Source organism: Phascolarctos cinereus, unplaced genomic scaffold, assembly GCF_003287225.1.
Source record: "Phascolarctos cinereus isolate Bilbo 61053 unplaced genomic scaffold, phaCin_HiC Scaffold_9;HRSCAF=440, whole genome shotgun sequence".
NCBI lineage: Eukaryota > Metazoa > Chordata > Mammalia > Diprotodontia > Phascolarctidae > Phascolarctos > Phascolarctos cinereus.
Genome location: NW_027556402.1, coordinates 202,089,354 through 202,113,185, shown reverse-complemented (window position 1 = coordinate 202,113,185; position 23,832 = coordinate 202,089,354). Strand labels below are relative to the sequence as shown.

Here is a 23,832-nt window from a genome sequence, read left to right as displayed (position 1 = left end):
CAGGATTGGGGGGCAGAGAAAAACTCTTGGGGTCATTCATTGGGGCTGAGTGGAAAGTCTCAGATCCAGGCTTCTCCCCCATAAAGATTGCATAGTTGGGGCAGCTAGGTGGTGCAGTGGTTTGAGCTCCAGCCTTGGAGTCGGGGAGGACCTGAATTCAAATCCGGCCTCAGACACTTGACACTTACTAGCTGAGTGACTGTGGGCAAGTCACTTAACCCCAATTGCCTCACCAAAAAAAAAAAAAGACTGCATGGTATAGTGCAGCTACCCTGTCAATTTGATCTCAGGACTCCTTTCATACTCAATTACTGAGGACCTGAGAGGGCTTTTGTTTATGTGGGTTATATCTATGGATAGTTTACCACATTAATATGAAAACTGATAAATTTCCAAAATACTCATTTAAAATAAGACTGTTAACATAAAGAACATATTTATATGAAAAATAATTATATTTTCCAAAACAATTTAATGAGAGGAGTGGCATTGTTTTATATATTTTTGCAAATCTCTTTAATATCTGGCTTACTAGGTTATCATATTTGCTTCTATGTTCAATCTGTTGCTATGTGTTTTAGTTGCAATAAAGAAATCTGGTCTCACATATCTATGTGATATGTAGTTGGAAAAGGGAATATTTCAATAGGCAGATGATATCCCAGAATTGTGATGAAATTAGTTTTGACCTGGAAGACCTAGAATCACACTTTGAGTTTGCTGATATAGAATGAAGAGTGCTGGCCTTGAGTTAGAGACAATCTAAAGCCATCCCCTGCCATTTACTAGCTAGGAAACCATGAGCAAGTCAAGGAATCTCTGTGAATCTCAATTTCCTCATCTGTAAAAAGGAGTTATAATAATAATACTTAAGCAACAGAACTTTCTACCCTCATTGGGTTGTTGAGAGATATATGTACGGGACTTTGCAAGTCTTAAAGTGCTATATTATCCTCTTTTCCTTTCTTTTCTTACTATCCAATTCTCTGTGATAGGATTTTGAATCAGAAAGCACCACAGAAGTCATTTAATCCAAATCCATCATTTCATAGGCAGGGAAACTGAGGCCTGGACAGAGAAAGAACTTTCCCAAAGTCACACCAGTAGTACTTAAATTAACTGGCGGAGCTAGTGTACTTTCCAAACTTTCTCCTCTTCCCCCATTTTCCTCCTCCTCTTCCTCCTCCTCCTGTGCGCTCTGGCTGACAGAATCTGGGAGGGAGCTATGGCCAGCTCCGGGCAGCAGGGGGTGACCTGCGCCTTTGCGCTGCACTGGGGGGACCTGCAGCACTGCCCGCCCCGCTCTATAAGGGTTAACCTGCGGGAGGGAGGACTGGGAGAGTCCGAGAGAAAGAGGGGAGGGGCGGCGTCTTCCGATTGGTGGAAAGTTTTGTAGCGGGGCGGAGCAGGGCGGGCGCCGGGGCCGGGTCGCGCTCCGCCAGAGCCACAAAGCCCCGCGGGGAAGGTTGCTTCTCGCCGGCTGCGCGCCTCCAACTTTTCCCTACTTTCTCCCCACGTCTGCCCTGCGCTCCCCGGCCCGGCCTGGCCCCCCTCTCTAGGGCTCGGAACCCTGAGCTCTCCTCTTCTCCTTTTTCGGCGCTGCCGGACCCCTCACCCTCCCCCCGCCCAACCCCGACTCCGCGCGGGCATCCCCGCCACATCCGTCCCGGGGCCAGCTGCGTCGGGGAGCCGGGCCCGGCGGCTGGGCAGGGCTGGGCAGGGCAGGGTGGCCGGTGCGTGCGTGCGTGCGTGTCCTGCGGCCCCGGGGAGCCTCCCCCGCCCATCCGCGAGCTCTTCCACTTAGTCGGCGCCCTCCGGGCGGTGAGGCCCCCGCGCAGTGCGGTGCCTGTGGTCCTCCGAGAGCCTCGGGTCTGGCCGGGGGCGCCGCGGGCGCGGCCGCCGCAGGTATCTCTGGGCGCGCCCTGGGGGCTCCTGCCCTCCGCCTGCCCAGCCCCGCCCCGTCCCGTCCCCACCCCCCGCCGGGGAGGAGCTGGGCTCCCGCCGCCTGCTGCCCCCGCCCCCTCGGACCCGACCCCAGCCCTGGCCAGGGCCCCGCGGGAGGGAAAGGCAGGCAGGCCGGCGGGCAAGCGAGCGGACCGAGTACGCCAGGTAGTGCCCGCGCTGCGTCGCCCGCCCTCCTTTGCTCGCCCCGCCTGCCTTAGCCCAGCTCGGGAGGGCGGAAGGACTGAGGCTACAATGAGGAGCTTACTGCCCGCAGGGAGAGACTGAGGAGGCTGGATTTACTGCGAGAAGGGTGGGAGGAAGCCCTAGGAATGAACCGGGACGGACACCCCGGCGGGAGTCTGTGAGCAGCGGAGCGGGCGTCCCAGCAGCTTGAGGTGAGTCCCTAACCCCCACCCCCATCCGCGTTCCCCGGCTCTGGGGATTGCCCCGATCCCGGGCAGATTGATCCCTCCTGTAGTCCGTGGGAGCTCCCTGTGTTCCCCTATCCCAAGCAGGTCCGGTTCCCCCGATCAGTGGGACTTCTCGATTCTCCGCTGTCCCAGGCAGTCTGTGGACCAGGGGGAGGCTCTCGTTCATTCTCCAGCCCAGGCAGGTGCCCTCTTGTCAATGGGAAGGGATTCCTGGTTCTCCCCTGGACCCCTAAGCAGAGGTTCTCCTTGGTGAATGGGGGCTTCCGATGCTCGCAGGATTCCTCTGCTTCGTGAGGGTTTTGATTCTTAGTGAGGTCTCCTTTGGTCAGTAGGGGTGAGGGGTTCCTTTTTTCCATACTCTACGAAGACCCTTGTCTTAGTCAGTGATCTCTGGGTTCTCCCCAGCTACTTCCCTTCCTAATCACTGGAGACCCTCGATTCTTACCACACAGCTGAGCAGCTCAGGCCTTGGCTGATGGCAGGTGGTTCTGGGCAAGGGAACTGGGAAAGACCAGGGAGCCCAGTGGGGCAGCGATTCCCTGAGCCAGCAGGGAAGAGGTCCTGGGCAAACGAACGCCTTACTTTGGGAAAATGCAAAGTCTGCACCCCTTTTTTGCCCCCGAGCCACTTTTGACTCCCAGCTTCAGCCCCCAACCATAATAGGAAACTTGAAAATATCTACCTCGGTCCCCTTCTCCCTTAGATGTGATCAACTCAAATTCGCTGTCTAGTTATGGGGGCTGGGAGGGAGCGATGTACGTGGGTGATAACACAATCTTTGTAAAAAAAAAAACCCAGCCGTGGTCAGTGGTCGTTTCTTGAGTTGGGGAGTATTTCTGGAAGGGTAGCAGTTCCCCTTGAGGGTATGGTCTGGGGGCTGTAACCGTGACCTCTTTAGGGGCTCTTCCCAGGCTTTCTTGCTGTTTAGGATCTGGTCCTGACTCTCCCAGTAACAGCTTTTTTAAGAGACTAGGGTGTCTCCTGGTGTGTGTGTGTGTGTGTGTGTGTGTGTGTGTGTGGTGTGTGTGTGTGTGTGTGTGTGTGTGGTGTGTGTGTGTGTGTGTGTGTGTGTGTGAGAGAGAGAGAGAGAGAGAGAGAGAGAGAGAGAGAGAGAGAGAGAGAGAGACAGAGACAGAGAGAGAGAGAGAAAGTGAGTGTTGAGGGCAGGGGGAGGGAGTCTTTCCATTTTCCTCACAGATCCAGGGGTCACACTGAGCCAGCCTGTCCTCCCCAGGCTTAGTGATCTCCACGGTACTTTTCTTTACCCACGCTTTCAAACTCACCCTTTCTCCCCTGTCCAATGACTAGAAACCTTGTACATCTCTTGCACCCCCTCCTTTTGCTCCCTCCCCCCATGTGGGCTAGGTCTGCCCCTAGCCTGGGGGCAGAGCCTCCCAATATCCCCCCCTCCCTCCACCCCACCCCCCATGTCTTTTTCTCCACGTTCAAGAACTTCTGGTGCAAATTTGTAAGCTAATGGCCGGGTGCGATTCTTCTCGTAGTTGGACGGGCTGCCTTCGTGTTGTGTGTCCCCAGGGCACGAAGTGCTTACAACTGGGAGTTTACAAGGGCCAGGAATTCAGACAGTGTTTAGAGAGTGAGAGGTAGAGGAGCCGAGCAGAGTGTAATTAATGTAAACCCTTTGTCTGGCTTTGATACCTAGAAAGATTTCCCCCCCCCCATCTCCCTTTTCCTATTCTTTCTTTCTCTGGAAGAAACAGGAGCCCAACTTCCTTTCTGACAGGAGCCAGCAGCAAGTGCAACTTTAAATAATGGGAGGGGGGGTTAAGGGGAGGCGAGGCGAGGCAGCAAGCGGCTGCTAAGAATAATTCAACCTTCAGATAATGCAGCCGGGAGCCAGCCTGCGCAGGGGGCTCCATAGTACTTCCCTGGGCAGAACATTTCGACCCAAGATGAATGGGAAGACTTAGTTCTTCAGTTTTGCTCCTAGGCTTTCTCACAAGACTTCCTTGATCTATTACTGCTTCTGGGGCTGGTTGATTTTTTCTTTTTTTTTTTTGGTTGGGCTTGAGAACTTGTCAACTTTTTTTTTTTTAAAGCCTGGCCGGAGGAGAGACCTGGGCCTGCCTGTCTGCCCCCTTGTAAGTGGAGAAGCCTTCATTCTTAGGGACCTGGGATTGATAGTCAGTGAAAGCCCAGATTTAGGGCAGAGCAAGCTGTGGAGGGGAGAGAGATCGGGAGAAGATGAGATGTGGATGTTAGGGGGGAGTCATGGCTTGGGTCTTTGTTTTGCAGTGTTTGATTCACTCTCGGTCTGGAGGATTGAAGATGTTGAGTTCTCTGTTCTCTGTTCTCCCTTCTCCTCCCCACCTTTTCTTTTCTCCAGGTTTTGAGGCCACAGAACATTTGTACATGAGGAGGACCTAAGCCCAGAGATGGAATTTTGGTTTGTGTTGGTCTTCTTGGGGATTTTCTCGATGTCTGATTCTGCCCGAGGTGAGTAGACTGAGCTCCCAGGAGGCAGGCAATTTTTGGCTCTTCCCAGCTGCTTGCTGGTGGCTTATCTAGTTATTTGATTGTCTGTACATAAACTGGATTTTCTTTCCAAAAGTCTGAAATGTCTCTCTTTCTCTCTGTTTCTGTCTGTCTCTCTGTCTCTGTCTCTCCCTGGATTGGTTCTGCATTCCCACTGCAGGCATATAGATTTGTGCACTGATGCATAAAAGCAGGCCGTGTTCTTGCTTACACACATTTTCCCACCTGGCTCTGGGCTGTAGGGTGTGACATCACTAATTAAGACAAACTAGTTTTCTCTCTCTCTTTTTTTTTTGGAATACTTTTTCTTTTTCCTTTCTTTTTCTTTTTCTTTTTTAAGAGAAAACTATAGCTACAGGTGAGTTCTAGGGAATGACTGTTTAGTGAGGGATAGGGGAGAAGCGTTGGTTAAGCAGCTTCCAGATTTTGGGTGTCATGGTTGAAAGCAAACAATAGCATTCCTGGCTGCCTGGCAGGGCCTCCCTATCCCCCTCTTCCCCTCCCTGCCAGGCCTCCCCTCGTGTCTTCCCAGTAGCTGGCCGAACAAACACATCCCTGGCCTGTCCCAGCTGACAGACCTGTGACAGTCCTCAACAGCTACTGCATATTTGAGCTCTGGTCACCCCAGGCCAGGCACTCAGATTTCAATAAGCAGGTGACCCTGCCAACCTACCCCCAAGACAAGAGTTAAAAAACAACAACAAAAAACAACAATGACAAAAATGATCCCCAGCCCTGAACGGGGAGGTGGCCAATGGGAGCCCAGCCCCCTAAAGGAGAAAGAGCTGGAGGAAGCAGTGGCCTACTCTGGGGGGGCTACCTTCACTTTGCAGAAGGGGAGGGCTCTCTATTTCAGTTAAGTGAGTCAGGATGGCAGCCCCATTCCCCACCCCACTACCTCTACCCACACAGGATGAAGAAATAAGGGTGGCATGGATTAGCCATTCAGTACTTATTTCTCTCGTGGCCTTTTGCTTGGGTAGCTGATCATTTAGACCAGCTAGTATCATCCTAGAAACCCATGGGCTTGCAAAAACCCACTTCATTTCTGGCAGCAAGAGGTCTAAGGCTCAGCCTCCTCAGAGGCCAGAGGGCCATGAAGACCAGGCATCTGGGAGATGACTGAAGGGGAAAGCAGCATTGAGGCATACAAGGAGGCAGTCTGAGAAGTCTGGATTCTAGTCTGGATGGGGCCTGCCTCCATTGTGGGGAATGGGGGGAAGAAAGTGACCTCATGGATGTATATCATTCTTGCAGCTGGTCCCAAGGGCCCTTGGGGGAGGGATGGACTGCATTGGGGAGAAGTTCAGCCCTCAAGTCACTGTGGGTTGGGGCCCACAGAATAGACTTATTTTTCATCTTCCTTGCCTGATATTCTCTCTCTGCTCTGGGCTGGATTCTTCAGTCTTTTTGGGTCTTGGGCTCATCTGGTTTAGGGAGGATGTGGATGTCTGAGTTACAGTGAGTGGCTGACAGAGGTGAACCTGGTAAAGAGGCAGCAATGGGAGAACTGGAGTGTTCCAAGTGATTCTGGAGCCCAAGGGAAGGAAAAACTCACTATAGCGGAAGTTGGCCAGGGTTGCGTGAAGACCTCATGGATGAAAATTGCAGTTCTTTCTCCAAAAGATAAAAATATCATGTATATTCAGAGAGAAAGCAAGGGAACGCACCCGCTGAGTCCTGGCTTCTAGGGCCACACAAACACAGATAGGAGGGTGGAGGTTAACATAACATGTCTTTTTCATTTTATCCCTAGGGGAGGAGGGGGAAATAGCTCCTCGGCACAGAGGATAGGTGTTGTTATTGGAAATGGAGACACAAGTCATGCTCATTCCACAGACTGAGCCCATTGGACAGCAGGGAAACTATTTCCTGCTCCTGTGTGCTGGTTTCATAGCCCATCGGGGAGAATGTGTTTCAGAAAGTTGGAAAGGTGATGACGGTCATAGGGAAAGCAAGCTGTTCCCCTGCACGAGTTGGGAGACCAGTGACATGTCTGTATCTGTAACTTTGATCTGATCGAAGCATGTAATAATATGATTTGTCTGAGGCCATATCTGGAGCTATGAAGTAGTAGGTTTTGACCTGTTGGCATGGTTGGGGCCACATCTTATTTGGAGCTGTTATTACAATCCCCAGTGTTATAGCAGAGGTCTGCTGCTATTGGGGTATGAGGGAGGGCCTCATTGAGTGACCCTGGCTGGAGAAAGGCTCACATGGGGTATTTTTAGGGGTGGGAAGAAATCTCTTTTGAGAACTGGCAGTGTGTGTCCCAATGGTATATGTGTCCTGGAAGCAAAAGGGGTTTGCAATTTGCTGGGTCAGAGGACTGGTTACCAGGTTTGGCTTGGAGGCTCCTGGGAGGCATAGCTGGGGAGAAGAGCTGGACACTGGCTGGCATCCCCATGGTTTTCCCCGTCTCTTTTCCTGGGGTCCGGGGGATGGATTAGTGTTAGCTCACCCCCCTCCCTCCTCTCGTACCCCACCGTTTCCTGGCTGGTGGTTCAGAGTCCCCTCCAATTGGAGCGGCGGTTTCCAAGCCCTTCCTGCGCCTTGAGTGACCGTATATGGCAATGTTTGGGTCGGGCTGCAGCAGGTCCAGCAGGATGGCCCAGGCTCGGCCCAATGCCACACACATCCCTGCCCCCTCCTTCCTGCCCAGGGAGGGACTAGTCTGGTGGGTGGGGGCTGCCCACAAGTTTGGGATCCGCGCCACCCAGACGGGGCAAGGGGTTTGCCCTGGTGTCTTGGCTTAGGGGAATTGATATTCCTTTGGAAGGGAATGGGTTAATCCCCCTTCCCCACTCCCACCCCCCCACCCCGAATTGGCACTGAGATTTGGACTTTGATTTCTCTTTCATCTTCTTTGATCTAGTTCGTCCCTTGTGCCCTCTCTCATTACGGGCCAGTTGGGAAGCCCACCAAAGTCCTGTCCAGTGCCCAGTCCAAGAGAAGCCCCCTCTATGGGGGGAGGGGAATGGGTGGGAGTTTCGGGGTTGGAATTCAAACCTCGCTGCTCAGGAGGGAGTTATTCAGTGTCACTGGGCCTGGCATGAGACACTCCTTTCTTTGAGCTGCTGGCACTGGCCAGGGTTTGGTGGGCAAATGGGGAGCCCGAGTGGCCGGTCTTCTCCTGAGGTTAATTTTATAGGATAATAATAATCACTCCACTTCTATAGTTCAGTAAGATTTTACAAAGCACTTTTCTCATGATAGCCTTTATGGGAAATGGTATAATGTTAATCCCATTGTACAGATGAGAAAACTGAAGCCCACATTGCTTAAGAGATCTGCCCCCAGGGTCATGCCCAGTGAGAAAGGAGCCAGCTTAGACTCAGATCTCCGTATTTCAGGCAGGTGGCCCTTTTATGAGACTGACCATACTGGAGGAGAGAGTAAAATTCTGAGGTAGAGACTTAGGAAAGGGCAAATAGCAACTCTGTGAATGCCCCTGAGACTGTTACCCTTAGCTGGCTTTTTACTCTGGTTTAAAGCCAGTGGAGTGCAGTCTTAACAACTTCCTTTTCCCTCACCTTTCTTCTGGGAACTCAGTTTCCTCTCAAGCCCACCTCTCTATTGGCATACCTGGTCTCAGAATTCATCTGAAGCTTCTCTTAATTCCAAGCTCTCCTGGGTTTAAGAGGCCCACATAGACAAGGGACCACCTGGAAAGGAGCTGAAAGGTTTTAGGGAGAATTTTTTCCTTTTTTTGTGTGTGTTTCTCTCAGAAATAGGGGGAAAAGGAAAAAAGGTGGGAAGGAATCGGCTTTTCTTGAATTTTTTTTGGACTTTTTTTCCCTAGGCCTTCATATTTCTTTCTCAAATGTGTTAAGTTTGTGAGTGGGCCAAGCTGTGTATGTCATACATGTTCTTAAACCAACAAAATGTCATTAGACCTGGAAAGAGGCACTAAGAAAATAAATATTGCATGTTGTCAGTTTTCCTATAGATTTCTATTCAGAGAGAGAAGAGGAGAGAGAGAAAGAGAGAGAGAGAGAGAAGAGAAGAGGAGAGACAGAAGGGAAGAGGAGAGAGAGAAGAGAAGAGAGAGAAGGAGAGAGAGAAGAGGAGAGAGAGAGAAGAGAGAGAAAGAGAGAGAGAAGAGGAGAGAGAGAAAGAGAGAAGAGGAGAGAGAGAAGGAGAGGAGAGAGGGAGAGAGGGAGAGAGGGAGAGAGAGAGAGAGAGAGAGAGAGAGAGGGAGAGGGAGAGGGAGAGGGAGAGGGAGAGGAGAGGGAGAGAGGGAGAGAGAGAGAGAGAGAAGGAGAGGAGAGACAGAAGGGAAGAGGAGAGAGAGAGAAGAGAGAAAGAGGAGAGAGAAGAGAGAGAGAGAGAAGGAGAGGAGGAGAGAGAGGGAGAGGAGGAGAGGGAGAGGGAGAGGGAGAAGGAGAGGGAGAGGGAGAGAGGGAGAGAGAGGGAGAGAGAGAGAAGAGGAGAGAGAGAAGAGAAGAGAGAGAAAGAGAGAGAGAGAAGAGAGAAGAGAGAGAGAAGAGGAGAGAGAAGAGAAGAGAGAGAAAGAGAGAGAGAAGAGAGAAGAGAGAGAAGAGGAGAGAGAGAAGGAGAGGAGAGAGGGAGAGAGGGAGAGAGAGAGAGAGAGAGAGAAGAGGAGAGAGAGAGAGAGAGGAGAGAAGAGAGAGAAGAGAGAGAGAGAGAGAGAGAGAGAAGAGGAGAGAGAGAGAAGCTGTTAATTTCAAATTTTCTTTATTTAAAAACAAAGCACTACAACCAATAACCACCCTCCCTAAATTCTCCCCAAGTTTGTGAATTAAAAAAAACCCAACCAAACCACTTTAACTTGAAAATACTCCAATATTTACCTTCTTTTTGTTTTTTGGAGCCATTCCAGTTTCCATTCTTGTAGAGAAGATTGGAGAGATTCAGTCCAAAAAGCACATGCAAGGAGATTGGTATAACAGAAGGCTTCTCTGTGCTGTATGCTGGGAAGTGCTTCCACGATGTGAACTTTTCCTCTTGAATGGTTTCTGACCCTTTTGGGCTTCCTCTGTTTTCTGCATTCAAGGACAAAAGGATGTTTTCTCTGAGTTGTGCCTGTAGTCATAGGGTCATAGGATCATAGACCATAAAGAATCCTACACTGAGAGTTTACAGGTAAGAAAATTGAAACCCAGGATCACTCAGAAAGTGAGTGTCAGAGGCAGCGATCACACCTGGATTCCCTTGCTACAGAGCTAGGTGCTCTCTCTTTTCATTGAATCACACTGAACCCCTCATGGCCAGTGGCTTCTCAATTTTCAAAAAGGGCTCAAGTCATCGCTTTGACTGATTTTATAGGGCAGGGGTAGGGAACCTGCAGCCTCCAGGCTGCATGTGGCCCTCTAGGATTTGTTCTGTGAAGTTTGGATTCAGTAAAAGGGCTGCACTTGGGACCTAGAGGGCCACATGTGGCCTGGAGGCTGCAGGTTCTCCACCCCTGTTATAAGACGTCTTAGTCTATTAAAGTAGAGTAAAATAGGCCTTTTTACCTGTTGTGAAAGCAGCATTTATCTCCCAAATTTCATAGCACTGTCTTTATTGGCAGTTTCTTAAAGTTCTCTGGCCTCAGTTACATGGGTCTTCCCTCCCACTACCTAGAGCCCAAGCCTTCCACTTTCCATGATGGTCTTTAATATGCTGTGATCCAAAAATTCGCTCTTTTGGGGCCATCTGCCTGGTGATGAGTATTTTCAAATGGTAGGGTTGGCCAGACTTGGCTCTTGACTGGCATGGTCTTCTAGAACCTCAGGTGGCCTCCGTACAAAGATGAAACATGGTAGGATGATTCTCTTAGTTGTAAGACTTTTTTGAGCAGACCTTTGTATAAAACGGCAATTCCATGAGTTTAGATTGTAAATTCTCTGAGAGTGGAGACTGAGTCCTGTGTCAATTTAATTCAATCCAACAAATGTTTAGTTAATTGCCTTCTACTTGTCAAGGATACAGAGGCTAAAATGTAACAGCCCAGCCCTCTAGGAGGGGCTTTGACTTCCTAATTCCCAAAGGAGCTGTCACACAATAAGCTCCTTAGTAAATTGCCTGTCAGATTTGAATTTATATTGCTTTAAATGCTCATCTTTGGTGGCTAATATTCCTGGGTTGACCAACCAGTAATAACTAGCATTTATATAGATAGCGCTCTTAAGATTTTCAAAGTTCTTTACAAATGTTACCCCGTTTAAACCTCCTAACAACCCTGTGAAATAGATATTATTATTATTATGCCTGTTTTACATATGAGGAAACCGAGATTGAGATGTGAAGTGTCTTGCTTGAGGGTCATGAAGCTAAGTAAGTGTCTGAGGCAGGATTTGAACTCAGGTCTTCTTTGTTTTTTGTTTTTGTCTTTTAGGCAATTGGGGCTAAGTGACTTGCCCAGGGTAACACAGCTAGTAAGTGTCAAGTGTTTGGTCTGAGGTCGGATTTGAACTCAGGTCCTCCTGACTTCAGGGCTGGTGCTCTATCTACTGCGCCACCAGCTGCTCTGAACTGAGGGTCTTCTTGTACAAGTCCAGCGTTCTTTGCATGGTACCAGATTGTGGTGTTAAAATGGAAGTTTTCCCCCCTAAGGTGGCAGATTTGGGTGGGGAGCAAGCTCTTAGCTTGGAGGCTAGACTAGTAGATCGAGGTGGCCGCAGAGGAGGGCAGCCACAGCTCTAGGGCCTGCTAAGACCTCAGGGTATGGGATTGTTGAACAGGAGTTTGTACAGTCTGGGTTGGGGGAGAAAAGCCTTTTCTGATGCTTGGGGAAATGAATGGAGTTGAGATGATGTTCTTGGCCCATTTTGGCCCTGGCTCCTGGAAACGGTAAATAAATCATTGTCACCAAGAGGGGTGGAGGGGAAAAAACCCTGAACAAAAGTCTTCTTTTGCCTGGTCTGGAAAAAATAAATGTGAGGCCGTTGCTTTATTCATCGCACAGGCGGAGAATCAATGGTGCTTTCTCTGTTCCCTAGGCTGGCCGCCCCAGTGAGAATCTGGAGTGTGTTTGAAAGTCCTGCCCTTCAATGCTCCCCTTTCACACACAGCCCCAGTGTTGCTATAATCAGTGGAAATATTTTTTTCCCCCCAGCTTCGTTTAACTTAATAAACCACTTGTCCCATTCTGTTGCTCTCCCTAAGTTTGTCTTTTATGCTGAGGGTGCTTTTTGGGGGGTTTTGTGAGTTTAGTGAAAACTGGGGTGTTTGGATGTCAGTGCATTCCCCTTACGCCAGGGCTGGGGAGCTGTGTGACCTTGGGGGAGTCACTTAACTTTCTGCTGTTTTTTCTTTTCTTTTTTTTCCCCTTTGGTGTCTCTTTGGAGAGGGGTGTAAGTAAGCTTTTCTGCTGGTGTGGATCTCTGGAGGTGGTCTTATTTGGTTCACCGTGATGGAGTACTGACCCTCTGCCTTCCCTCAGTTAGCTTTGGGATCCTGTGGGGGCTGTTGGAGTGGGTTACTAGCTTGTTGTGTGTCTCCAGAGTCTTTCATCCCAGGGGGCCCAGGACACCTCACAGGAGAGCACCTGGGGTGATTCTGTGGCTGCTCCTGTTGGGCAGATGAAGACAGAAATCTGTTTTTTTTTTTTAAAGCAGCTTTTCCAAGAGCACTCAGTGTCTTGAGGCTGGAGTCAGGGTGGGCTGGGAATCATGGGATTTGCAGCTGCGTCTTGGGCAGAATTCTTGGCTATTCTCCTAGCTTCTCTATTCTGGAACACCAGAGTTGGAAGGGACCTTAGAGACCAGAGAGTCTCAATGCCTAGATGGGGAAGCTGAGGCCCCAGAGTCAAGACTAGCCACATAACTATGTAGAAACAGATAAGACAGAAATTGGGAGTACAGTTCTCCTAACTCCAAGGCTAGGGTTCCTTCTACTATATCTGTAGACTATGTGAAGGTCTCCCATATTTAATTTTGAGCCTTTGGCCTCATTCATCTCTCATGTAGGGAGTGGAGTCTCAGGACCATAGGATTTAGAGATGGAAGGAATCCTAGAGATCATAAAGCCCAACTTTTCTCTTTTTACAGAGAGAAGGAGAGGTGAGTGGCTCAGAGTCCCTTTTGGGCAGTAGTGCTGGGATTCAAAGCCACTTCCCTCTGACGACAAATTCAGTTCTCTTTCTGTTACCCCACGTCACTGTATTTTTTTGTCTGGGAATTCAGTGTGGGAGATAGGGCGTCAGGCTACACAGGGTGTCCTCAGTCCAGTAGGGGAGCTAAGATATGAGGAGAACATTGCAGGTAATATGTTACTGGGTCATGTGTGATCAGCTGCCCAGGCTTTTGCTTCAGACCACATATACCGTGGGAGGTTAGAAGAAGAGAAATATTCACTGGGGTCTGCGGTGGACACCAAAGGCCTCCTGGAGGAAGTGGAACTTGAATGTTGAAGAAGGAGGAGAATTGGAAGAGAGGGAAGGGGAAAAAATTAAGCATGCCAGGGGACATCAGTTGTGTGAGTGGAGCACAAACCCCAAAGTTGGGGGTGGCTCTGGGTATGTTGACTGGCTGGGGTTGGGATGTGTTTATCAGCTGAGCAGTTCCAGAGAACATCTACTAAGGGAAGGTGGACTATAGAGTGGCCTGGAGGAGAAGGATTTCCCAATGAGGTAAGACATGAGCTAGGCCCTGAGGTCTGCAATTATATAAGCTATCTTATAAATATGATACAGTGGAAATGACCTGGAAACTGTATGTCCTAGCTCTTGACACTGGTTTTGACCCTGGGTATGTCAGCCTCTCTGGGTCTCAATTTCCTTGTCGGTAAAATGGTCATTTCCAGGTCTATCGTTCTATGCTTCTATAGATAAAAGGAGGGAGGAACCCCATTAAAATTGCAAGGAGTTAGTTACACAAATGGATTTCCATAAGGGCTACATGAATACTTAGAGGAAATGAGGCAAAAGGTTGAAAAAAACAAAAGAAAAGAAAGACTCTGGAGGAGAGAACTGGAAGAAGAATATGAGAAAGATGAGAAGAGTGGTAAATCTTGCCCACGTAACAGATGCCCTGAAAACTAGGATAGTCCAAATAAAAATTAGTGGCTATATGAGACAGCAAAAAGTATTAAGAGAACACAATCAAAAGATTGAAAAAAATAGTGGAAAATGTAAGATATTGGATATTAAAAAATAACTGACCTGGAAAATAGGTCAAAGAGTTATAATTTAAGAATTTTGGACTCCTTGAAAACCATGCTATATTAAAAAACAAAACAAAACCGGGACACTTGTTTAAAAAAAAATCATAAGTGACAGTTGGCCAAATCTATTAAAACCAGAAAGTGAAGTCAAGATAGAAAGAATTCTTCAAGAAAGCCTTGAAATAAAAATCCTGGGAATATTATAGCTAAAATCTGGGGCACCCGCATCAAAGAAAAAAATACAATAAGTGTTCAGAAATAAGCAATTCAGGTACCAAGGAATTGCAGTCATGGTCATGGAAGATATGGAAGTTATTGTGAAAGAGAGAAGATCTTGGACTACAATATTCTGAAAGGCAAAAGATAAAGGCTTAAAGCAGGACTCACTCACCTTCCAAAGTTCAGTATAATTCTACAGGGGAAAACATAGGTCTTTTATTGGAATAGAGGACTTTCTTGAATCATGAAAACACTCAACATAGTAATAACATTGAAAAGAAAAACAACTTTGAAAGACTTTGGAATGCTGAACGTGTCAAAGACCAACCAGGAGCAATGATGAAGCATGCTACCCACCTCCTGGCAGATGACGCATACTCAGTATACAGAGACAGCCTTTTTTTTTTTTTAAATTTTGGCCACTGTGGATTTGTTTTGTTTGATGGTGTTTATTTGTTATAAGTTTTTCTTTTTTTCTTTCCTTTTTTTTTTGGCAGGTTTGGGGAGGAATAGATGGTTAGTCAAAGTGAAGTCGGATTTGAACTCAGGTCCTCCTGACTCCAGGGCCAGTGCTCTATCCGCTGGGCTACTCCTTTTCTCTTTCTTCAGCCTCCCTTACTATTCTTGACTTCCCTCCCCCTTCTCTCTTCTATCCCATCCTTTCTTCTCTGTCAGTCTTTCCACTCGTCTCTTCTCTGTCTCACCCTTCCATCGTTCCCCTCATCCTTCTCTGACTTATTTCCTTTCTTTATTCACCCCCACCCCCTTCTTCCTCTGTCTTGCCTCACTCGCCACTGTCTTCTTCTCCCCGTGTTTCCCTTGCCCCTCCTGGACTTGTTGAAATCAGAGCACTTTGCATCTTGGCAGGAGACAAACTCATTTTTTCCCGTGCCTGGTAAATTTGTTTCCTGAAAGATTTATACCATGTTGGGTATCCTGTCAAGCAGCTGAGGAGTGAGTAATGAGGGAGTGCCCCACACTGGCTGAGACTCTGACTCTGTCAAGGCTGGATATGTTTGGAGCTGTTAAGGGGTCCCAAAAGGCTCATGTGCAAATGGAGCCCACTAGGAACCTTTCTCATCTACCTCTCGAGCCTCGCTCACCTGGGGGCTTAGGGAAGTGACTGAATTTCTCTGTGGCTTGGCTGTTGGCAGTGAGATGCCACCCCCTCTCCCCAGTCCCACCCTAGGCATCAGACATCGCACTGCTCTTTTCCCAGCACATTTTCCTTCCCTGGTCATGCTTCTGAGATGAGAAGAGGAACTGTAGGTGCAGAGGGAGCATGGCAAACTGGCATCCTTTCATATACTGACTGTATGCCTGTAGTTGAATGACAACCTCTCCTAGGTCTCTCCCGGCTTTTCTTTCTACATCTGGAAAATGGACACAGTGTTGCTGTTTGCCCCTCCCACCCCAACATATACGCTTCCAGAGGAGACGGGCGAGTTACTAAGGCTTGGGTTGAATCTCAGCTCTGCTGTTTGCCACTAATCCTGGCTCCAGTGAGAACAAGGACGAAAGTTTTAGCAATTCCCTTCTTGGAGTATAAGGTCCTTGAGGACAGGGATTTGTGTTGATTAGGGCCATGTCCTACTTGACCTCTCGTAATCACTTAATAAATATGTGTTTGGTTGAATTCAAGTGTTTTCAGGATCACAGACTTGGAACTGGGAGGGACCTTAGACAACATCTGCTTCACTGCCCTCTTTTTACAGAAAAGGAGACTGAGGCTCTGAGAAGAGAGATGATTATTGAAGGTCACACAGGGAGGGAGTAAGTAGCAGAGTCAGGAATTTAATCCAGGTCTTCCGAGTCCAAATTCAGTGTTTTTCCCACTCTACCCTGTTATTTACCTAGAATAATTTCTACTCTGGTTTAATGGGTGGGGTACAGGAAGACCCTGCTATTTGGGGTACTCATGAAAGTCAGGTTAATTGTTTTTATACCACCTTCATTTCCAAATATTTCTTTCTTCCCTTGTTCACTGAGCTTTTCTTTTGTAACAAAGATTTAAAAGAAAAGAAAAAAAACAGTTAATAAAACCAACATGTAGACTACATCTGTCATCTTTACATCATTTCACATGCATAGTCTCTTGGCTCTGCAATGCAAAGAGATATCTTTTTCACAGCTTTTCTCCTAGAGGCTAAGTTAAATGAATGAGAAGGCTTAGTGACAGGATTTTTAAAGAGAGTTTCTTCTTTAAGTACTTTCCATTGTGATCTGGTCTACTGGAAAGGCAGGGAGGCAGAAGGAGATTCTGGCTTCTGATTCTGACAGGCACTGACTTGCTCTGTGACCTTGGATAAGTCACTTGCCTATTTTCCCCCTTTCAGTCTCATCTGTGAAAGGAAGGAGTTGGGCTTGATCTATCATGTATCTTTGAGTCCTAAGAAATCGAGTTTCTGACGTGTGTTACTTAACAGGCTGTAAGGTCTTGCTTTCATGTGTAGAGAAAGGCTGTTTGTAATAACCTGCTGGTTGCTTGGCGGCAGATGGATGCTGATGAAAGTGTCTGACAAGTTTGTTCTCTTGAGTAGGCTGGTCTTCCCATCCGTGATCTTCCCTGCTTTGTAAATTTATGCATTTTAGTAACTTTTTGTCTTTGTTAATAAGACAAAGAAAAATTCTACTCAGTCTTTGGTATTTCTTTTCTACTTCTGAGGATTTTTCTTGTCCTTAATGGAACTTAGATTCTAAGAAGGAAGAGCAGTGTCATGGAAATTGAATAGGAAAGAGTATATTGTGGGAGAACAAAGTGTTACCAGCATCAAATAATGCAGGGAGGTCACCGGTGCAGAGGACTGACCTAAGGTTATTGGGTCTGGTGTCTGGAGAGAAGAGTTTCAGCAGAGTGGTGAAGACTAAGGCTAGGTGGGCAGAGATGGTGACATTGAGGAGCAGGGATAGTGATTTTAGGGTATTCTTTCCAGAAGAGCAAAATAGGTTGTCAAGGGGAAGTCTCCTTTTAGAATTGAGGAAGGATGGGGCAGCTAGGTGGTGCGCTGGATAGAGCACTGGAGTCAGGAGAACCTGAGTTCAGTTCACTAGCTGTGTGACCCTGGGTAAGTCACTTAACCTCAGTTGCCTCCAAAAGAAACGAAAAAAGAATTGAGGGTGGGCAAGTATGTTTTTAAGCAGCTGGGAAAGGAGTTAACTGGACCAAGATCCAGAGACTTGATGGGATGATGGCAAGGGCTGTGTGCTGGTAAATGTTTAACAACCGGCTCTCTGACAAAGTAGTGCAAACTTTTAAGTTTAATTTCAGTATTAACATTTTCTCCATCACAAGCACCTAAATGATAAATCAAGCTTTGATTTGTAGCCTTTTGCTGCTTTCTGAGATAGAAATGCTCATGCTGATAATTTAACTGCAGGTTCTCATGTGACGCATTGGCTCTAGCAGGCCTCTAGACAAAGAGAACAAATGGAGGAGTTGGTCTTGGTCTGGATCAGGGGGAGAGCTGCATCTGAGACCAGAGGGGAGGAAGGGCAGTGGATATAAACCTTTGAGCTGGGGGGGAGATGAGGAAGTGCCTTCGGGATGGCCTCGATCTCAGTCATGTAGAAGGTCCAGTCTGCGCTGGCTAGACATCTGGTGCAGGAAGAGTTTGGAGAAGAGAGAGAGAGAGAGTGGGGAGCCAGGGAAAGCTTCCTAGGGATGGGATGGGGGAGAAAGGAGGGATTTGTCTTGTGAAGGAGGAAGGAGGAGGACATTGCAGGCTTATAGCTCCAATTATTCAACCTCCTTGCGCTGTTGGTATTAAAACTTGCAAGTAATTAGGGTTTCAGTCAATATTTGTTGAGTGAATATTGCCTTTTTTGGGGCTCGACCTTTCCTCCTCCTCCTCCCAGACAGTCAGACAGACAGAGCCAGCCTTGGCTTTCCCCTTTTCGATAACCAGGTCATGGTTTCTGAGGCAATTACTTGTTTTACTAGTAAGACCAGTTCCTTCCTGAACCAAGCGGCTCCTTTGCTTGTCCACCTCCTTGTCTGTGACCTCGTTCCTCCCCCCTTCGGTCTCTCCTGTGCTCCCAGGACGGGAAGGGAGGTGGGATTTGGGGGTCTTGTGTTTAGGTTTATAGGATGGATGGGGTGTTTCCTAGGGCCAGGTGTGGATACTGGGAAGGTCGTGGCTGGGTGGCCCAAGTTCCAGGAGAGACTGATCTGGCCTCCAGGCTCTGCTTTGCCTTTTTTCAGGATTAGAGCTGAAGTTAGAAACTTCCTCTTGTTTCTTAGCTCTTCCCAAGATGAGGCAGAGGTTTCTTTGAGCTCCCTCTGGACTGTATCCTCAGTACAACTGCCAGAATCATCTTTCTGAGGCTGGATCTGTGTTGTTCCCCAGCTCAGAAGCCTCTAATGGCTCCCTGTTACCTCCAGGACAAAATGCAAGCTCTACAGCATTTAAAGTCTTCCACAGAGTGGCTCCGGCCTCCCTTTTCACCCTTACCATCTCCCTTCTTGTACTCGGGGTTCCAGACAAACGAACCTGTGAGCTATCCTGGCTGACTTTCCTTAATCTGGGTAGCTTCTGGGCTTTGAACCTGTGCCTTACCTAGGCCTCTCAGAATCCTCCTTTTTCTTCACGGCTCAGCCCAGGTGCCATATTGCCCTTTGACGCCTTCCTCGGGCCTCCCCTCCTCCAGCTGTTAGTTCTTTCCTCCTCTTCAGATGACCTGATATTGTACTTACTGGGGTTCCTTACGTGTTTGTCATCTCACTTCTTTGAATGTAGAGCCTTGGAGGGCAGGGGCTGTGGGGTTTTTTGTCAATGTATTCCTAGCACCTGGCCTTGTACAGAGTAGGTGCTTTTTAATAAATGCTCATTTAATTTCTTGTTAGGGAATTTCTTAAGTTTCTTGTAGCTAAAAATAGCAAGCAAAGCATTGGGGTTGGGAGACTTGAGTTTTGTTCCAGACTCTTAAAAGTTCTCTGTGAGCAAGCCATGGCAACTCTGAGCCTTCCTGGCTGGGGTGGGGGGAACCTCCCAGGAGTTAGTTCAGAAATTAAGAAGCTCTGGGTTCAAGATATGCTTCTGACAGACATGCTGGCTGTGTTGGGTTTAACCCTTAGCCTTCTCAGGCAGTTCTCAAAGACCCTGAGCTGCAGAAGGGTTGTCTGTCTGCTTCGGAGAACGGAGCCTCCTCACAGGGAGTTCCCAACAGCCCTTAAGTTGCAGATCTGGATGAAAAAATCAGTTCCGTCCCCGGGTTGCTTTGAGGAAAGCCTTTGATATCCTAAGTGATAGAGACATGGGAGTTACTATTATGCTAAAATTATCCCAACTGGTAGATTTTTTGGAAGCAGTACTTTCAGTAAGGCAGGGGGTAGTAGGGTAATTTTTTATATCTATCCTCCTTCAGTCACCTACCAGGGATGCCACGGGTAGAGGGACAGGCCCCATGGACCCCTTTGACCCTCAGCTGTATCTCGAGGTTTGATCTAATAAGAAAAATGTTAAACACTTTGGAAATTGCAAAGTGACTTCTAACTGTGAGGTATGATTCTTATGTTCCTGTCTTGTAGAATCCACATATTGTGTGAGAGCTGGAAGGGGCTTTAGAAGTAACCAAGTTTAATCCTCTCATTTTATAGTTGGGGAAACTGAGGCCCAAGGAGGGAAATGGGATTGACCCAAGGACAGCCAGTGGCTTAGTGGCAGAGCTCAGGTCCCCTGACTTCTAGTCCAGGGCTCTTTCTTTACCTGGAAGAAGGGAGCAAACATTCTTTCTTGAAGACAAGAGACTAACCAAGTGGGGTTAGAATCTACTTTTTATTTTATCTTAGAAGATCCCATAAATCCAGGAAGCTTTCAGCATGGACTTCCAAGGGATTTGGGTTCTATCCGCCTTGAAGATAATTTGAATAAATTTGGGGCGAGAGAAGTCACTACTTAGGACAATGTCTATAGACTTTTGAATGGTGCCAGGGGGGATTTTGAGTCTCAGTGTCGTGGGGCAGCTTAAGCAAAAATGATTTTTCCCTTGCAGAAAATTACAAAATTCCGATTGGCTCTGGTCCCAGGCCAGTGTCGTGGTGGTCACATGCCCAGGAGAGCCCTGAGGCTGGGGCAGCCTGCTGGCTCTCCTGGGCCTCACTCAGGGGAGGTGGCTTGGCCTGCCAGCTCCGGACACCCTGGCAGGGGAGGGAGGAATGTGTGTGTGAGAGAAAGAGAGGGAGTTTGCGGTTCACAGGGGCTCCAGCTTTTCTCCCCCTCCCCTTCTGTCCCCCTAAGTGATTGACGGATGTTTACTTATCCTTTCTGCTTCTCCCCCCCGTTTATCACCATGCCTGGCCAGAGGAAATGAATTAACATAATTTACTGTTTTTAAAACAAGACACATTGTGAACACAGCCCCCCCTCCCCTTTTCCCCTAGTCAGGGTGTTCAGGGTGTTTCCAGTCCGAGCCCTGGGGGAGAACAATGCCCCAGTTATGGAGCCGGGGCCTGGAGGAACCATAGCCTGGAAGGGAGAGTTGGGGCGGGGGGAGGCAGAGACCTGGGAAGGGACCAGCATTGGGGGCTGGGAGGGAGAAGGGGATTTGTGTGCTTGCTTCTGTTTTGTGTCTTGGGGAATTTCTAAAAAACGGATTGGAGCAAAGGCACAACATGGGGCGGGGGTGAAGCAGAGCCAACCCCGGCCAGGGGCATTGTTCTGGGAGGAAGTTTTTAGCCCAGAGCTTTTTCCTCTGCCCTGAGCTTGCAAGGCTTTGTAGTACTGTTAGTTTAATTAGCCAGGGCAAGTAACAGAAGCAGTGCATAGTGTTGGAGCTTGGATACCATCTGGCCCAGCGCTTTTGGTTTAAATGTGGGATAACAGAGGCCCACCAAGCCCTCATGACTTAGGTTCCCTTTGCTCTCAAGTCCCAGGGATAGGATCCTTACCTTACTTTTCCTGACCCCAAGTGTGGGTCTCATTCCTAGTAAAGAGCTCTGATTGGCAGAGCTGATCTCCTGCAAGATTCTGGTCAAAGAGGAAATCAGAGTTTTCTTGCCTCTGGGGCTATGTCCTCAAGCCAGCCACACCAGTCAGGACTCTTGGAGAGCGTGGATTGTGCAGGGATGGACTGTGACCTATTGCCCCATCCCTGCTGGGTTAGGTCAAGTGGAAGGAGCCTTAGTTCAGTTCGAGCTCTGTGGGGCATGTCATGGCACCTCCCTGAGGCTCCATTGATTCACGTGTAGGAAGATTATAATCTCTGCCCCATAGAGACGTTTGGAACAGTTGGGGTAACCATCCCTCAGTGGGGTGCCTCAGCTGAGCAAGGTCAGTTCTCTGGGTCAGGGTGGAAGACTGCCAGACTCTGTGGTCATGATGATATGAAGTGTTAGGCAAGGTTTTTGGAAAGGGTCTGGAGCTGGGGCTCCTGGGAAGCTCTGAATTGGTGAAGACGCACGTGGGGAACTGCTGGGATGGACCCCAGGGATTGAGGTCCTTTCTCTCACTGATATAGCATCTTCTGATTTACAAGATGGGTTCCCTTTATTCCAGATTGATCTTTTGATTACACTGCTGTACTTCCTTAAAGAGCTAGGGAAGATAGAAGCTTTCTTGGTCATCTATCTTAAAAAATATTTATTTTTAACGGTTTAAAAAAAATACACTGAGTTCCAAAATTCCTCCCTCCCTTCAGCCCGTTCCTTACCCATTTTGAAGGCAAGCCATACTTCAATTATACACGTGAAATCAGATTATTTTAAGAAATCATTATCTTTTGGTTTTAATGTCACCTTCATTTCCAAATATATCTTTCTCCCCTACATAGTGAGCCATCTCTGTTATTAAAGATCAAAAAGATTTTAAAACAGTTTATTTAGCAAGATCAACCGGTGCATCTGCTATGTCTGACAGCATCTGCAATAATCTGTGCCCTTAGTCCCTTTCCTCTGCAAAGCAGTGGGGGGAACAAAGTGGGTTTCCTGACCGTATCGTTTGATTCAATGCAACGTGTCTTTTTTTTTTTTGCAACATATCTTTGTCAGTAAATGGCAAGAGGGAGGTAGACAAGGGCAGACCAGGTCCCTGCTTTTGGGGAGTCCATAGTGTATACATTGATGACTTTGATTTGAGGAGGGGAAGACTGAGAGCCATCCATGCCTTGTCATCTGTGAGACTGGTCCGTGTCCTTCCATGAATCTTCCTCGGGAGGTGTAAGGTGAGGACACCAACTTATTGTCCTGGGTGCGTTCTTCCAGCTCCCTGGACTTGATGTGGGCAATAGTGGAGCATCTGGCTTGTTCCTCTGTCATTGCGGGGAGAATATTGAGTTCAAAAAGAGGTGTCTGTGTTGCAGGGAGGAGCATGGGGTCATTAAAAGTCATTAAAAGTACCATATAATTTCCCAAAGGGGATATTACCCACTCTCCCCCTCCTCTTCAATCCTAGACCCAGCTCATTGCCTATCTGCAGTGTCCTGCCAAGATATGTGCTGATGGACCAGTTCTAGGAGCTAACCATCCCACTCGAAGGACTTGATTTAGTAGGACTAAAACTCTGCCTTAAAGGCTTTTCTCCAACAAAAAATCATCCTTAGAGAGCTGTAACAGCAGACAACTTTATTTTATGATGCTCTGATAATCTGGGGATAGGCATCAGCCCTGTGATTTCATTGGTATAATGAACTCTCAGATGAAGAAATTCCCTCTACCAGTGCAGATTGTTACCTTCTCTATAACGTAATGGTTTTAGACAGTTACCCACTGAGAGGTAGGGTAAGTGACTTGCCCAAGATCACACAGCCATGATGTGTCAGAGCCAGGACTTGAACCTGAGTCTTCCTGGCCTTTGATTATCTCAGACTAGGCATAAAAAGAGGGAGGCATAGGCATATGCTACATTGTTATGAAACATAACCAGCTTGGTCCAAAGTGGAGAGGGATTTTCTGTAGATAGTAGGTGCTTAATTCATGCTTGTTCTCTCTCTTCTCTTCTCTTCTCCATAGAGGGAGTCCATTTGGACAGCTCTAATTGTGCATTGTTATATGCCACCTCTTCCCATTTCTAAAAATCCAAGACTTGGGATTAATGGGGGATGGGAAGGACCCAGGACTGTGGCCAGGTTGGTCAGTGAAGGTACCTAAGGTGCTTCTGATCAAAAGAACTCATGTGCCTGGTTGCAGGTGGGTGAGCACTCAGGAGAGGGGAAGGACGGCTGTGTCAGGGGTCAGAAGGTACTGCACCCGAAGGCTCTTGGCCTGAGGAGAACCTTAATTGTGTGAATGGCTCCATGGAAGGACCCACAACCTGGCCCTGGGAAGCCAAGTAGACATGACAGACTGAGGCACTGATGGAGGCTTTAGTTCTAATTACCACCACCTTTTCCCGGTTTCAGTCTTGGCTCCCATGACCTAGCCTTTGAGGCGGCATGGCAGCTTGACCCTTGGCGGAAGGGGCCTCATCTTTGGAGCTGGACAGCCTGCTTCTGTCTCTTGCTCGGCCGTGGTTGGTTAAGTTCTTCTGCTTCGCTGGGCCTCCGTTCTCTCTTCTGTCAAAGTGAAGGGGAAATCTAGAATCCTCCTCCTCTAACCTCATCTGCTGCTCCTCCCAGATACAGGGCTTTCTTTTCTAGGCTGGGTTCTAAGTTGGGTTCATGCCACCATCTTTCCCTCTCCAAAGTTGCCTCCTCTTGA

At 48.0% G+C, this 23,832-nt stretch overlaps 1 protein-coding gene across 2 annotated transcripts in view; it reads left to right on the top strand.

Annotated features, from left to right (window-relative positions):
- The first annotated feature begins 1,435 nt into the window (after positions 1 to 1,435).
- Positions 1,436 to 23,832, top strand: part of FGFRL1 (fibroblast growth factor receptor like 1) — a 132,051-nt gene continuing 109,654 nt past the window's right edge. The window contains exons 1-3 of one of the 2 annotated variants that reach the window (XM_078149027.1): positions 1,436 to 2,339; positions 4,436 to 4,477; positions 4,723 to 4,832. In XM_078149027.1, the coding sequence (XP_078005153.1) occupies positions 4,772 to 4,832 (61 nt within the window). In that variant the 5' untranslated portion in view covers positions 1,436 to 2,339; positions 4,436 to 4,477; positions 4,723 to 4,771. The remainder of the gene's footprint in view (positions 2,340 to 4,435; positions 4,478 to 4,722; positions 4,833 to 23,832) is intronic. The other variant, XM_078149026.1, reaches the window with a different exon arrangement.